At 43.1% G+C, this 16,534-nt stretch overlaps 1 protein-coding gene and 1 non-coding gene across 7 annotated transcripts in view; both read left to right on the top strand.

The window, feature by feature from the left end:
* CFAP221 (cilia and flagella associated protein 221) overlaps window positions 1-16,534 on the top strand; it is an 87,424-nt gene that overhangs the window by 55,388 nt on the left and 15,502 nt on the right. For all 6 annotated transcript variants that reach the window (XM_045066503.1, XM_045066504.1, XM_045066505.1 and 3 more), the window contains 6 exons: window positions 35-133; window positions 3,324-3,429; window positions 5,473-5,606; window positions 7,960-8,040; window positions 8,832-8,939; window positions 9,271-9,402. In XM_045066503.1, coding sequence (XP_044922438.1) covers window positions 35-133; window positions 3,324-3,429; window positions 5,473-5,606; window positions 7,960-8,040; window positions 8,832-8,939; window positions 9,271-9,402 — 660 coding nt within the window. The remainder of the gene's footprint in view (window positions 1-34; window positions 134-3,323; window positions 3,430-5,472; window positions 5,607-7,959; window positions 8,041-8,831; window positions 8,940-9,270; window positions 9,403-16,534) is intronic.
* On the top strand, window positions 15,231-15,337 carry LOC123387957. The gene has a single exon (XR_006602446.1). It is a non-coding gene; the product is annotated as a U6 spliceosomal RNA (small nuclear RNA).

The following is a 16,534-nucleotide window of genomic DNA, read 5'->3' as shown; positions in this document are numbered from 1 at the left end:
AAACCTAAGAAATGCCTGTGTTCTATTTTCACAGAAAATCAAGGAATTCCATCCTAATTTTGATCCACTCGTTAATAATACCTGGGTCAACAGGTTCAGGGCACAAAAGCGCTTTCAGCAAGCTGCACGCAAGGTAAGTCCCAGCACCAAAGGGAAATTTTAATTGGCTTAGTCCTCAGCACAAGAAAATCGAATGAGTTTTTCTAACAGTTTTATTGAGATATAATTCACTTACTATAAAATTCACTCTTGTAAAGTATACATTTTAGTGGGTTTTAATGTATTTACACAGTTCTACAGCCATCAGCACGATCTAACTTTAGAACATTTAAAAAATTTTATTGAAGTGTAGTTAGCATACAATGTTATAGTAGTTTCAGGTGTAAAATATAGTGATTTGACAATTAATTTTAGAATAAATTTTTATCACTGCAAAGAGAAACCTGGTTCCCATTAGCAGTCCCTCTCCATCCCCCAGTCCTTGGCAACCAGAGATCAGCTTTCTGTCTCTATGGATTCACCCTTTCTGGACATTTCATAAACATGGAATCATAGGGCACATGGCCTTTTGTAACTGGCTCTTTCACTCAGCTGGTTTTCAAAGCTCATCATGTGGTAACCTGTACCAGTACTTCATTTCTCTTTTATGGGTGGATACAGTCCCATCATCCCATTGTGCACATACGCCATATTGTATCTTTTCGTCCGCTGAAACGTTTGTGTTGTTCTCACTTTTTGGTCATTATGAATAATAATCTTATGAACATTCCATTCGTGTACATGTTTGTGGACATGTTTTCAGTTCTCTTGGATATATACCTAAGAGTAGACTTGCCCTGTCATGTGGTAACACTAGAACATTTGGACTTTGATCAGTTACTTCTAGAGAGAGCAATCGCGAATTCCTGTGATATCTAGTGTCATCCAGGCTTATGGCTTTCCCTTCAACATGTGTCATCTCATTTCACCCTCATGGTGGCTTTCCACCCAACCCATTAGAGCCTCCAATGGCTTGCTGTGATCGGGATAAAAAATAAAAGGTGTCAGTGACTCCCTAGTCTAGCTTCAGCCATACCTCTTTAGCCTAGCCCCACCCTCCACCCCGCTCCCTACCTCTATCTTCTGTGTGGCCCCAGTCCTCATCTCCCAAACACACCAGCCCGTTCCCTACTACAAACGTTGTCATGCTTCACCTGAGGAGACAGTCCGTCTCCTCTCCATGTGCATACTTGTCCTGTGGGCCAGTATGAGCCCACTGAGCCATCACCAAGCCAAGGTGCCTCTTGCTTCTTATGCTGCTAGTAGATCCCTTGTCCCAGCCACTCGAGTGCAGCTGCCTTGCAGAAGAGAGCCATTCTCAAGCAGGGGAGAGTCATGCTCAAGGCCTGGACTCTGGAGCCAGGCTGCCTGCCCCTAATTATTCTTTTTCTTTTTCTTTTTCTTTTTTTTTTTAAGAGAGAGAGTGTGAGAGAGAGCGTACATGTGAACAGTGGGGAAGAACAGAGGAAGAGAAGGAAGCAGACTTCCCATTAAGCAGGGAGCCTGACACGGGGCTTGATCCCAGGACCCTGGGATCATGACCTGAGCCAAAGGCAGCCACTTAATGACTGAGCTACCCAGGATCCCCTGCCCCTAATTCTTGATGCCACTAATGAGCTTTCTGATCTTGGACAAGTTCTATAACCTCCATTAGCTTCCTCCTCCTCCATAACTGAGGATCACAGTAAGACTTGTCTCGGAGTTGTTGTGAACATTTAACTGGGCGAATATGTATAAGGGCTCCAAAAGTTTATAAACTTTCTCCATCGAGCAGTGTTTTCAGCCTGGACTGAGGACAGTCTAGGGGAGAGGCAGAGCTCACTGATCAGTGACCTGTGCACCAGCCTCCAGGGTCTGGTGGGACCCTATCCCTGCTGAGACTCTGTCTGGGTAGGTTGCTATGTGCAGAACAGAGGTGGCCACAAGGAGCTCAGTGTGGGGAAGGAAGTGGTGGAAAGAGGCAGGGCAAAGCTGTGCTCCAAGGGAGGAGGGCACAGCTGTTGACAATGGGCAAACAGCAGCGATACTGGCCAGGCTGGCTTCTCCATGAGTGCGACCACCTGGCCTTTCTGGGCTGAGCCCTCCAGGGTGATAAAGGTATTGTCAGCTGTTTCGTGCTTTGCTCTGAGCAATGGCTCAGTCTTTCCCTCACTCCCCAGGTGAGTCAGATCAAGGTGCAGATACATCCCCAGCCTGATGACTTCCTGTCATCTCTCCACAACTCAGCCACAGCCCCGTCATCCCCTGCCTAGACCAGTGTGACTCTCTCTGCCTTCCCTGCTTCCAGTCCCCGCCGACAGCAGCCACAGTAGTATTCCCAAAGCCAAAAGGCGAGGGTACCCCTCCTCCGGTAAAACCCACCAAAGTCTTCCCATTGCAACTGAAATGAAGCATACAACTTTTTTCAAGGCCACAGGCCACTCTTCTCTCTGTCCCTTAGACCTGTCTCATTTGTTCCTGCAGCAGGATCTTCCTCTTTGCTATTTGCTCTGCTCTGAATTCTCTTCCTCAGATCATTCTCTCCTCATCATTCCAGTTTTAGATCAAACCTCACCTTCTCAGTGAGGTCTTCTATCATTACCCTTGCAGCAGTGGCCAGACCACTCCCCTCCCCACATCCTCCCCCCATCATGCCCTCGGGTGTGTGAGCACGCACGTGCACGCACACACACACACACACACACACAGTTAGAATGTCAGTTCGGTGCAGGCAGGAACAACCGCATCTGATAAGCCTTGAACAGAACTGACCAGGGCATCAGCACATCATACTATTAATTTGTTAAATGAGAGCCCCTTACAGGATGGAAAGGGCTATTAATCATGGAAGGAATGGTCCCTTTGGCCACAGCTCAGAGCACGGGCACCAGACCCCTCCAGTAGCACGCACTCTGAGCGCAAAGCACGTGGTATACATTTAGCATTGCCCATAATCCACAAGAACCACCCATTTATTTGGTCCCTCTGCTCCAAAAATAATACAGCGGAAGCATTGCTATTCAGATACACTGAAAAGAAGCAGCGTGGAACTGGTCATTCTTTCCACTCTGGAAATAGAAGAACAGGGCTCATAAATTGGGCGGAACAAGGCCAGATGACAACTTAGTCTTCTTTTTTTTGTATTCAGGCAAGTCAACATGGCCTCTACCTAGGGCAATGCGCCACGATCCCTGTGAATTCCGACTTAGAGCGCGGGCCTCAGCCCTTAGCTGTGGTTGGGGAAAGGGAATCAAACTGAAAGACAAAATGAGTGAATACTTTGAAATCATCCCTTCTAATTCCAGGTCATGATTCACAGAAGATTAATCAGTATGCTGAGTGCTATTCATAACATGGACAAAGAGAACATACACAGAAAACTGAGCCAAGGAAGACAGTCAATAATAACAGGTAGAACACAACTGCCAAGTGCAGTGAAGCTTCAACCCTAGGGCTTCTGAGCATGACATCCTGTATAAGGCGTTTAGCTGTGCAGAGGTAAAATATTTTTGTAAATCACATCCATTAGTTTTGTTTTTTTTTTTAATGGCCACAGTAATGAATCACCACAAACTTAAGGCTTTCAACAAAACAGATGTATTATCTCACATTGCTGGAGGTCAGAAGTCTGAAAACCAAGGTGTCAGCAGGGCTAGCTTCTTCTGGAATTTCCAGTGAAGAGTCTGTTCCAGGCCTTTCCACATCACTCTGCACCCTGCTTCAGTTGTCACATCACCTCCCCTGACTCTGGCCCTCCTGCCTCCTCCTCATACGGGTCCTGTGACAACACGGGGCCACCTGGACTACCCAGGACACTCTCCCCATCTTCAGATCTTTAACTTGATCATACTGGCAAAGTCCCTTTCGTCATGGAAGGTGACAGAGTCATAGCTGCAAGGGATGGAATGTGGACATCTTTGGGAGAGGACCACCATCAGGCCTACCCAGGACATAAATCAGACCTCCAGGCCTGATTGGATTTGGATGAAATGCCTACCCAAGTGAGAGTCAACCAGACTGGCCGACCTAGCCAAGTTGTGACATCTATGGAGTCTGGCCATGGTTTGACCTCTTGTTTTGTGTCCTCAGTTCTCTCCTGTCACCAGAGAGACCAGGGTGGTCAACATTCATACTTGTTAACTGACTGGATACATCTAGTGTTGTAACAACCTAGCATTTGCACATAAAGCTTTTTTTTTTTTTTTTCCGAATAGACTCCATGCCCAGCATGGAGCCCAACACAGTGCTTGAACTCACAACTGTGAGATCAAGTATTGACTGCTCAGCTGACTGAGCCACCCAGCTGCCTCGCACATAAAGCTTTTGACCTCGTACAATCTTTGCTAACTTAAAGGAATTCCAGTCCTTGGATGCCTGGGTTGACTGGGCTATTGGAAGCACACTCTCAGTGGCTTTTGGGCTAACATCATCTTCTCTTCCCCAAGGCTCATCTGCAGATGCATGGGCAGGCCCCAATCCTTCCAAACCCTGCCTGCCCTCCCTAGTGGGAGCCCCCAAACCTGACTCTTCAGTCTTCCACTCCTTCAAGACCTAGATGGATTTGTTTTTTCCAAAACATTTTATTGCATTTTAATCCCTTTCCCCCTGCCTTTTTCTTTGGCCTGACCCAGTGCTGTTTATTGAATCCATCATCAGGCAAGGACTCACTATTCATCACAAAAAGGGGTGGGCAGGGATTCACCACAGGAGGGTCTTCCAAAGGGGTGGATTGGGGGACAGCAGGTGTGGGACTTGGGCTCCTGCAGAGGACCAGTAGTCTGTCCAGCCCTTGCCTGCGGATACACTTGATAGCTGCTGGGCATGGCATCCAACAGGACCCTGTCCCTCCTCACCGCAGACAGTGCCCCTAAACAATGGCTGGGCCCAAGACCCCCAAGGCCCTAAGGGAAGAAGGAGCTCTGGTGGCCCAGGCTCAGGTCTTGAGCATCCGCTCCTCATCTTGTCCCCTTCAAAATCCAGATGCATATTTTGTTTCTTGTAACCTTTTTTTTTGCTCTTTTAATTATACTTTCAAAAAATTTCTCCTATGTTATTATTACATCCAGTATTGATGTTTCTAATGAAGAAACGCTTGTTTAAAATATTGTAAAATTCATCTGTGAATTATGTATGGACCCCTGTAAAATGTCTTCATTTGTTTTTTAATGCAATCTTTTTTTTGATAAGGACAAAGAAGATTCATTAGAGAGCCTTTCATGGGGAATTGTAGTTTTTTTGGAAGTGAAAAATAAAGCTTTAAAAAGGAGAAGGGGTGGGTAAAGAACGAAAGAAAATTAGAACTGGGCCCAGATGCCCATAGACATATATATTCTTTCCGAGCTGGCATGTGACAAGTGCCCACCGATTGGTGTATGGCAGATAGGAAACTGAAGACGGTGGTTTCACACAAAAATACTGTAAGAACTTCCCCCCAATACTCTTCTGTTCCCCCAGACAAGAATGCCTCCAGATTCCTCCTGGCTCCGATCAGTCAAGATAATTATTCCAGTCGTTTCTCTGTATCCCCCAAGGAAGTACTGCCCTTCGCCTTCCCGTCCTACAGTCCTCCTCAGAGCTCCAACGAGTTGGTGGGTGCCATTGGGCTGGGGGCTGGGGGCCGGGCACGATCAGAGGGTTGTTAGATGGCGGCAAGACTTACTTCAGGCTTTGTCCCTTTGCTTCCTCCTGAGAGGCTCCCTGAGACACCTGTGCCCAGGGAGTTGCGATCACTGGGAAACCTGAGATCATCTAGATTCACCTGTGCCGAGCTCCGTGGTAACCTGGGCTGGGTGCCTTCCAGCCTGGAACCCATCAAAAGCCCCTCCTGACAGCCCAGGAACTGGGCCTGAGAGCAAAGGGGCAGATGGAGAATCCAGGAGGGCCCGGTCTAGGGAGGCGGGCTCTGCTCAGCTGGACCCTTCTGCTTTTTGGGCAGATGGAAAGTGTCTGAAGTGCACTTGTATCAGTGCATTTACTCTTCAGCAAATTTATGCGATAGGTTTATCATCTTACCAACGAGGAAGAAACTGAGACACAAGGCCACATGGCTGGTAATAAAATGTTTCCTAAGCTGATATAGCATGTAGTTAGCAATAAACAGCATGTTTAAATTGATGTTGAAAGCACACACGTGGGGCGCCTGGTGGCTCACTCAGTTAAGCGACTGCCTCTGGCTCAGATTGTGATCCTGGAGTCCCAGGGTCAAGCACCGCATCTGGCTCCCTGCTCGGCAGGGAGTCGGCTTCTCCATCTGACCCTCCCATCTCCTGCTCTCCCTCTCAAAAAAAAAAAAAAAAGCACATAGGCAAATTAATTTTTTAGTTTCAAAGAATGAACTTGCCGTGCACATCCTACATCGTATATTACACATCACAAGTTAATCTACTCGAGAACTGCAGGACCAACTTTAGAAATTCCATGGGTTTTCTGCATTAGATCATCAAATGACCTAAGACATCAAACTGTGTAGTTCCTAGGAAATAATAAATCTATGATTCTCAAGCATGGATAAACACACTTAATAATTAATGGGGTGGAGGGGCGCCTGGGTGGCTTAGTCAGTTAAGTGTCCCAACTCTTGATTTTGGTTCTGATCATGATCTCAGGGTCATGAGATTGAATACCATGCAAGGCTCTGTGCTCAGCAGTGAGTCTGCTTCTTTCCCTCTCCCTCTCCCTCTGCCACTCCCCTCTACCACCTCCGCTCACACCCTCTCTCTCTCCAAAACAAATACACCTTCAAAAAAAAGATTCTCGGGGCACCTGGGTGGCTCAGTGGGTTAAGCCGCTGCCTTCGGCTCGGGTCATGATCTCAGGGTCCTGGGATCGAGTCCCGCATCGGGCTCTCTGCTCAGCAGGGAGCCTGCTTCCCTCTCTCTCTCTCTCTGCCTGCCTCTCCGTCTACTTGTGATTTCTCTCTGTCAAATAAATAAATAAAATCTTAAAAAAAAAAAAAAAAAAGATTCTCTGCCTCTGCCCCTCTCCTTCCCCACTCACAAGCACATTTTCTCTCTCTCTAAATAATAACTAACGGGCCAGAAAGGGTGATAGTGATGAGTAGATCACTGTGTTGTGTAGCCTGTCTCATTATTTTTGAGTAGTTCCCATCTTACACTTTCATTTGTTGCCTTAGTTAGTTCTACAAAGACTTCTGTGGCTTGTGGTTGATGAAAGATGGAACAGTCAGCACTCCTGTCTATAAAGAGTTTTGTAACTCATTCTATACTTTATTTCATCAGTTCTTTTTATATTTAGCAGCTTTGAAATCAATAAATGTCATATAAGCAATGTGTATTAGCAATGCATCATATTAATTTAATGATGATAGATTAGGCAAAATACAGTATTTATTGAGGGGTCCGTAGTATGTCAGGAGCTGTTCCAGGTTCTCTGGGTGACCAAGGCAGACAGCAGGCAGGAAAGTAGTGCTTTGGAGATGAGCCCCCATGGAAGGGACTTGGATTGGACAGGGAGAAGGAGAGCAGCTGTCCTGGACTAAGGTCTCAGCTGGACTCATGAGGAGCCCCGAAGCTGGGATGGGGGGAGAGGACCTGGCATTTCTACCTTTGTTTCAACTTGTGGTTGGTGGCAGGCTACCCTAGAAGGGGCACACGACCTTGAGGGAGTCAGCTCCCTTCAGCCAAGGCAGCTCCTGAAGAGGGCTGACCCCTAAGAGTGTTTCTGTCAAAGGACTCCAGAATTCTTTGAAGCCCGCAGGGGATTCTGGGTGGCACGTGGCAGCAGCCACAACAGCAGAAAATAAAAAAAGGATCCCATACACTACAAGATAAGGAGGAGAGGTTGGTCAGCACAGCCTCCCTGCCCCACACATCGGGTGGAACTGAGGTCATGGAAAGTTTATCAAATGTTTCTCAGCAGAAGCACAGCAACTTTTGCTCAGTGTTGATCATGTGTCAATGTTTTTGAATTCCCGCATTTTAGGCTCCTGATGGCCTTGGACCAGTTCCAATTAAATCTCAAGAAACTCAAATCAAGCAGAGTTTTTCCTTCTTCAGTCTGCAGGTCAGACCCGCCATACGGTATCAGTTAATAGGTTTCTTGTGACATGAACAAAATATTCTTGAACTTGAATTGTAGCATTTTATTAGTTTTGTTCTGTTGTAGATTATACACCATAGCATTCTGTGTGTATTCTTCTGCTGTTATTTTATGGTATGTGTGAGGTATAACATATGTGGTTTCTGGAAACCAGGATCTTTACTCTGGATATACGATATATTATGCATTTGCAAAACTATCCGAACAACATGTGTTAGAAACTTTAGGGAACACAAGATGAAGTGAACAAAAATTAGTTTGCCTTCCTTGACATATAGCCACTCCCTGTTTTGAAAATGTAAATATTTGAGGGCACCTGGGTTGCTCAGTGGGTTAAAAAGCCTCTGCCTTCAGCTCAGGTCGTGATCCCAGGGTCCTGGGATCGAACCCCGAATTGGGCTCTCTCCTCAGCAGGGAGCCTGCTTCCTCCTCTCTCTGACTGCCTCTCTGCCTCCTTGTGATCTCTGTCCGTCAAATAAATAAATAAAATCTTTAAAAATAAAAAGAAAAGAAAAGAAAATGTAAATATTTCAAATCCACCAACCAGTGTTCAGTGTATTTCCACAGGTAAGCCCTGTGGTAGAGGAGAGTTACTGCAAATGCCCAGCATTTATTCAGGAACGCAGAGCAGGGCCCCGAGTGGGGCTGGGACTTCTCCCTTCAGGAAACTCCAACATATGCTTATTGAGAATTAGATCCCTTTAGTCAGTGACGGTGTTTAAGAACATTCTATCAGTTGTCTTCTTCGACCTCAGGTTCCTCAGCTGTACAAAATTAAAGGCTATCAGCCTTTCTGTGTCCAGAAGTCGTCAACAAGCTACAAACCTCAAAAGCTTGCCCGAGCTCTGAAGCAAGGGGCCGAGGTAACACATCTCCACCTTTAAGAGTTGCTCTCACACTTCCCCTCTTGTCCTGGCATCAAGACCAACACACTGGGGCTCCTGGGTGGCTCAGTGGGTTAAGCCTCTGCCATCAGCTCAGGTCCTGGTCTCAGGGTCTCAGGGTCTTAGGATCAAGCCCCACATCGGGCTCTCTGCTCAGCAGGGAGCCTGCTTCCCCCTCCTCTCTCTGCTGCCTCTCTGCCTCCTTGTGATCTCTCTCTCTGCCAAATAAATAAATAAAATCTTAAAAAAAAAAAAAAAAAAAAAAAAAAAAAGAAGAAGAAGGCTAACACACTACTTGGTCCCTTAACAGGATGAAGCCACGATCATAACCCTACCCAAGCAGGATGCCGCACCTCAGCTCCCCAGCAAAACCTCAGTCTTGGGCATGAAACCACCAGAGGCCTTAGCCGTGTCTCCAAATTATGACCCGCTTTACATTTTTGTAAGTGACAACTGGAAGAAGTCTCTCGTGTTCTATATGTGTCTATCTCAAGACTTACTTTATGAGAAAACAGAGGCATTAGGAATATTTTTCTGTCTTTGGAGTTACAAGTATGAAATGGTATCTCACCTTTGGAGTTGCTTGCCAGCATTTATCGGGAAAATATCAGTGTTTCTGTCCTTTTAACAATTCCAGCATTTGTTTATGTTTATGGCAATAGCTTTATGGTCCTTTCTAATTTCATATAATTATACATATGATACGTGTGTGTGTATATCTGAAGCTATCTGAAATACATACATTAGAAACTTTAATATATATTAAATCATAATTTTATATGATATATTTTATATTATATGTTTATATAATATATTGTGTGATATAATTATAAATTATAATAAAATATTATTATTATATATGTGTGTATATATACACACATATATAGTGTTAAAAAAAGAAGAAACAAACAAAACAAAACAACGGAAAGAGAAAGTAAAATCAGCCTAAACCTCATTAGTCAGAGCTTAATCAATTCCTTATTCCATCCTTGGGCAGCACTCCCCTTCCATACTTGTGCCTCTGATTCCCAGATTTGTCGGTTCCACTTTGTTTCTGTGGCCACACTTAATTAACTTCCCTGTAGCACATCCTAACCATTCCACTGCCCTGCTCTGCATTCTTCACTGACTCCCCATTTTCTTCTAAATTAAGTCCAAGCATATGGGAGGCCAGCAACATAACCACCCCCATTCTCTGCACCCTTGTGTAAGTCTCTGCTGAACTTGGTGCACTTCCCTCCTTCCCCAGGCCCTCGCTTCTGCCTGTCTGCCCTCATGGGGTCCCCACTCCCACCCTTATAGTTCCTGCTACCCAAGTCCTAAATGAATGGAACCCAGACAGGGCACCTGATGAGGTTCTTTGTAACAGTGGGCTAATCAGTGAAATGCCACAGTAGTTGCCCAGGTTTTTTTTTAATTTATTTTCAGTGTAACAGTATTCGTTATTTTTGCACCACACCCAGTGCTCCATGCAATCTGTGGCCTCTCCAATACCCACCACCTGGTTTCCCCAACCCCACCCCCCCACCCCTTCAAAACCGTCAGATGTTTTTCAGAGTCCATAGTCTCTCATGGTTCACCTCCCCTTCCAATTTCCCTCAACTCCCTTCTCCTCTTCATCTCCCCTTGTCCTCCATGCTATTTGTTATGCTCCACAAATAAGTGAAACCATATGATAATTGACTCTCTCTGCTTGACTTATTTCACTCAGCATAATCTCTTCCAGTCCCGTCCATGTTGCTACAAAAGTTGGGTATTCATCCTTTCTAATGGAGGCATAATACTCCATAGTGTATATGGACCACATCTTCCTTATCCACTCGTCCATTGAAGGGCATCCTGGTTCTTTCCACAGTTTGGCGACCGTGGCCATTGCTGCTATAAACATTGGGGTACAGATGGCCCTTCTTTTCACTACATCTGTATCTTTGGGGTAAATACGCAGTAGTGCAATTACAGGGTCATAGGGAAGCTCTATTTTTAATTTCTTGAGGAATCTCCACACTGTTTTCCAAAGTGGCTGCACCAACTTGCATTCCCACCAACAGTGCAAGAGGGTTCCCCTTTCTCCACATCCTCTCCAACACATGTTGTTTCCTGTCTTGCTAATTTTAGCCATTCTAACTGGTGTAAGGTGGTATCCCAATGTGGTTTTAATTTGAATCTCCCTGATGGCTAGTGATGATGAACATTTTCTCATGTGTCTCATAGCCATTTGTATGTCTTGATTGGAGAAGTGTCTGTTCCTATCTTCTGCCCATTTTTTTATATGATTGTCTGTTTTGTGTGTGTTGAGTTTCAGGAGTTCTTTATAGATCCTGGATATCAACCTTTTGTCTGTACTGTCATTTGCAAATATCTTCTCCCATTCCGTGGGTTGCCTCTTTGTTTTGTTGACGGTTTCCTTTGCTGTGCAGAAGCTTTTGATCTTGATGAAGTCCCAAAAGTTCATCCTCGCTTTTGTTTCCTTTGCCTTTGGAGACATATCTTGAAAGAAGTTGCTGTGGCTGATATCGAAGAGGTTGCTGCCTATGTTCTCCTCTAGGATTCTGATGGATTCCTGTCTCACGTTGAGGTCTTTTATCCATTTTGAGATTATCTTTGTGTACGGTGTAAGAGAATGGTCGAGCTTCATTCTTCTGCATATAGCTGTCCAGTTTTCCCAGCACCATTTATTGAAGAGACTGTCTTTTTTCCACTGTATTTTTTTTTCCTGTTTTGTCAAAGATTAATTGACCATAGAGTTGAGGGTCCATATCTGGGCTCTCTACTCTGTTCCACTGGTCTATGTCTCTGTTTTTATGCCAGTATCATGCTGTCTTGGTAATTACGGCTTTGTAGTAAAGCTTGAAATCAGGTAATGTGATACCCCCAGTTTTATTTTTGTTTTTCAACATTTCCTTAGCGATTTGGGGTCTCTTCTGATTCCATACAAATTTTAGGATTATTTGCTCCAGCTCTTTGAAAAACACCGGTAGAATTTTGATCGGAATGGCATTAAAAGTATAGATTGCTCTAGGCAGTATAGACATTTTAACAATGTTTATTCTTCCAATCCAAGAGCATGGAATGGCCTTCCATCTTTTTGTGTCTTCTTCAATTTCTTTCATGAGTGTTCTGTAGTTCCTCAATTACAGTTCCTTTACCTCTTTGGTTAGGTTTATTCCCAGGTATCTTATGGTTCTTGGTGTAATAGTAAATGGAATCGATTCTCTAATTTCCCTTTCTGTATTTTCATTGTTAGTGTATAAGAAAGCCACTGATTTCTGTACATTGACTTTGTATCTTGCCATGTTACTGAAGACACACACACACACATACACACAATTAAGAACCTTAGATACTGGTTGAGAAAGTCTCCTTTTGAGAATCTCCAAATAAGAATCTGTATCTGTAATGTGGGCAGAGATGCTGATAGTCATGCCCAAGGTCTCTTGGCCGGTCAGTGGGAGAGCTCCGAGCTAGTAGAAAGAAAGCTGCCTGTTTCCTGGTTGACTGGCTCAGGGGCTCTTCCTCTGAATTGTGCTGCTTTCCTCCTGAGATCTGTGATGTTGGCTTTGGTCATTGTGGGGCGTTTTTTCATAGATTCTCCTTGGCTAAGGGAATGGTCCTCAAAGACTCAGAGTCTTGGAGCTGGGATAACCTCACCGGATGTTTAACTCAAGGCTTTTCAAACTTGATGTAGTGCCAGAGCCCTCGAATCAGCTGAAACTTGACATAGAAAGTCAATATGTAATACACCTAGAGTCTTGCTTACTGGCTGGGAATAGCAGTGAGTAGGGGGTTGTCCTGAGGAGGGTGTCCCTGCAAAACTGTGGGGTTCCCCACAGCAAGGTTTGAAAAACATTCTTCAATCTCTTGTGAATCCCCTAGATTCACCATTACCATCCCCTCCCCATTCTAAAAGTGAGGAAACAGGTCTAGAGGAGTTACAGGAATTTTCCAGTCACACTCATACTTCCTTGGAAAATATCAGCAGTTATTTATTAATTCCACAAACACTGAGAGCATGGCTAAGGTTAAGAACCTAAGGTTAGGGGCAGTTCATCAAAGGGACACAACAATTCCACCTAATAATCCACCTAATTTATCCACCTAATAGTTTCAAAATACATGAAACAAAAATTAATTGAACTGCAAAGGAAAAAAAAAACCACACAAAAATCCACAATAATAGTTGATTTCAATACCTCTCCCTCAATAATTGATAGAACAAGTAAATAGAAAAGAGTAAGGATATAAAAGTTTTAAATACCATTATCAATCATCTTGACCTAATTGGCATTGCTAGAACACTCTACCCAAAACCAACAGAATGCAGATTCTTTTTTTTTTTTTTTTTTAGTTTCTATTTACTTATTTGCGAGAGAGAGAGAGAGAGAGAGAGAGAGAGAGAAAAGCAGGGGGAGCAGCAGAGGGGGATGGAGATGTAGACTCCCCGCTGAGCAGGGGAACCCTAGACAGGTCTTGATCCCAGGATCCTGAGATCATGACCTGAGCCGTAGACAGATACCCAACCCCCTGAGCCACCCAGGTGCTCGCAGAATGCAGATTCTCTTTAAGTATGCACAGCTTTGCCAAGATAGACCATATTTGGGGCCATAAAACAAGGCTCAATAAAATTGAAAATATTCAGATCATATGAAGTAATTTTTTTCTGGCTTTGAAGAAATTTAATCAGAAATGAATAGCATAAAGATATCTAGAACCCCCCCCCCCCCAATTTGGAAGCTGAATTAAATACTTTAAAACAGCCAAAGGGGATGCCTGGGTGGCTCAGTTGGTTGGACGACTGCCTTCGGCTCAGGTCATGATCCCTGAGTCTAGGGATCGAGTCCGACATCGGGCTCCCAGCTCCATGGGAAGTCTGCTTCTCCCTCTGACCTTCTCCTTGCTCATGCTCTCTCTCACTGTCTCTCTCTCAAATAAATAAATAAAATCTTGAAGAAAATAAATAAATAAATAAATAAATAAATAAATAAAACAGCCAAAGAAGAAAGTCAAAGTCTAGTCCAAAGAAGAAATCAAAAGAAAAATTGGAAGGTATTTTTAACTTAATGGAAATGAAAGCACAAAAAATTTAATGGGAAATTTATAATGCTATACACCTATATTTGAAAGTAAGGATGGGACTTAATGTCCTTGGCTATCCCTTTAAACTCAAAAAGAAGAGTAGATGAAACCCAAACTAAGCAGGGAAGAGAAACAATAAAGATTAGATTGAAACCAATGAAAAAGAAAAGAAAAACAATAAAGAAAAACTGTTTCTTTGAGAAAAAATCAATAAAATGAATAAACCTGATGTAACTGGTTGGGGGATAAAAGGTAAAAGACAGGGGCACCTGGGTGGCTCATTGGGTTAGGGAATCAAGCTCTCTGCTCAGTGGGGAGCCTGCTTCCTTCAGTCTCTCTTTCTGCCTGCCTCCCTGCCTACTTGTGATCTCGGTCTGTGAAATAAATAAATAAAAATCTTAAAAAAAAAAAAAAAAGGTAAAAGACATGAATTACAAATACCAGGAAAGAGTTATCATCACTGCAGAGTCTACAAATATCAAAAAGATAATAAATTAATATTCAAGTACGTTCAACAAGTTAAATGGACAAATTCCTTAAAAGGCACAAACTTTTAAACTTTTAAAAGGCACAAATTCAAGAAGAGGTAGATGACTCTACTATCTCCATATCTGTTTTAAAATTGAATTTGTGGTTTAAAAAATTCCACAAAGAAAACTCCAGGTGCAGATGCCTTTACTGGGGAATTATGCAATCTTTTTAAGGAAGAAATAACACCAAATCCACAAAAACTCTTCCAGAAGATGAAAGAGATTACTTACCAACTCATTCTAGAAGTCAGTATTATCAGAAGTCACTCTGATGCCAAAGCCAGACAGAGACATTACAGGAAAAGAAAAGGATAGACCAGTATCCTTCATGATTCATGAGCATAGAGATAGACAGAGAGGTAGATAGATAGATAGGTAGATAGATAGATATTAACAAATCCTATTAATCATATTTACCATATTCATCATACAAAAAAGAATAATGTATCAGGAAAAAATAGGAATCCATGCCAGGAGCATGAGATTAGTTTAACACTCAAAATTCAGTGTACCTCACCATATTAACAGACTAAAAAAGGAAAACTATATGATCATCTCAAAAGGTAAGAGAAGTAATCTGTCATTCCTGATAAATGCTGTCAGCAGTTAAGGTACAGAAGAGAATTTTCTCTACATGATAAAGAGCATCTATTAAAAACCTGGAGCTGTCCTCACTTCAGCAGCACATATACTTAAAGTGGAATGATACAGAGATAATTAGCATGGCCCCTGCACAAGGGTGACACACAAATTCTTGAAGCATTCCATATTTTTAGTTTGCAATAAATTTATTTACAATAAATAAAATACAAACAAACCTGGAGCTGACATCATACTGAATGGTAATCGACTGAATGCTTTCCCCTAAAATCAGGAATAAGGCAAGGATGTCTGTTCTTACTAATTCTATTAAGATTGTAACTATAGTCAGTGTAACAAGGTAAGAAAAAATATATATTTGAGAGGAAGAAGAAAAACTATATTCACAAACAAAATTATTGTATATATAGAAAAGGAGGAATTTGGAAATCCTAAGAAAAGAAAAAAAAAACAAAGGGAGAGAAATACCAGTCAGAACTGGAAAAGCATTATAGCGAAGTCTTGGAATGATATTCGTGCATTCAGCCTGGAGGAGGGAAGGTAAAGAGCTCTGGGAGAGAGATTTGGAGGGAAGGTAGACTCCACACACTAATAGTGCAGTTGAGAGGATGGAAATATTCAAGGATTTTATAAAGGTTCATCATCCAAGCAAAAGAAAAAGCCATTATAAACTCTAGGGGGAGAAAATCAACTAAAAATCGGTATGTGTTCCGAATAGGAAACCAATCTAAACCAAACTAAAATTTGGTATGATTTTTAAGAGTTTATCATAGGAGTGCCTGGGTGGCTCAGTTGGTTAAGCCTCCAACTCTTGATTTCAGCTCAGGTCATGATCTCAGGGTTGTGAGATTGAGCCCCATGCTGGCCCAGCATGAAACCTGCTTAAGATTCTCTCTCTCCCTCTCCCTCTGTTCCACCACCCCTCTAAACAAACAAACAAACAAAAAAGGGTAAATGGTAAATAAAAGAAAAAAATAGAATCCATTTAGCCTTGCTACTAAAACACTTCTCCATGAGTGCCCCGATATTGAACCTTCACAAAAAACTAATCTGAGCTGCTGCTTGGCCTGGTAAAGAAGCATATTTACACAGTTAAGACAAAGTAAAACCCGTTGACTAGTTTCCAACTCTCAAAGACAACTTATGAACAAGGCATGAGGTCTTGGTTGTGGTTCCAGAATGCGAATGTTAACAATCTCCCTAACACAAAAGCAAAGTTGTGGAAGAGGGTGGAAAGGTACAAGAAAGCCTGGGAATGGTCATGTTTTCATTTCATATGATGGGGAGGAGTTGAAACACTCAACTAAAGATGATGAAGCAAGAAATAGGGGTAGTAGTGCATTATTTCAAGTCCCAAAGATAACTCACAGC

This window comes from Mustela putorius, unplaced genomic scaffold (assembly GCF_011764305.1).
Source record: "Mustela putorius furo isolate JIRA1106 unplaced genomic scaffold, ASM1176430v1.1 tig00003867_pilon_pilon_pilon, whole genome shotgun sequence".
In the NCBI taxonomy this organism is placed as follows: domain Eukaryota; kingdom Metazoa; phylum Chordata; class Mammalia; order Carnivora; family Mustelidae; genus Mustela; species Mustela putorius.
Note: the sequence above shows the minus strand (reverse complement) of the source record. Positions and strands in the feature narration are given on the sequence as shown.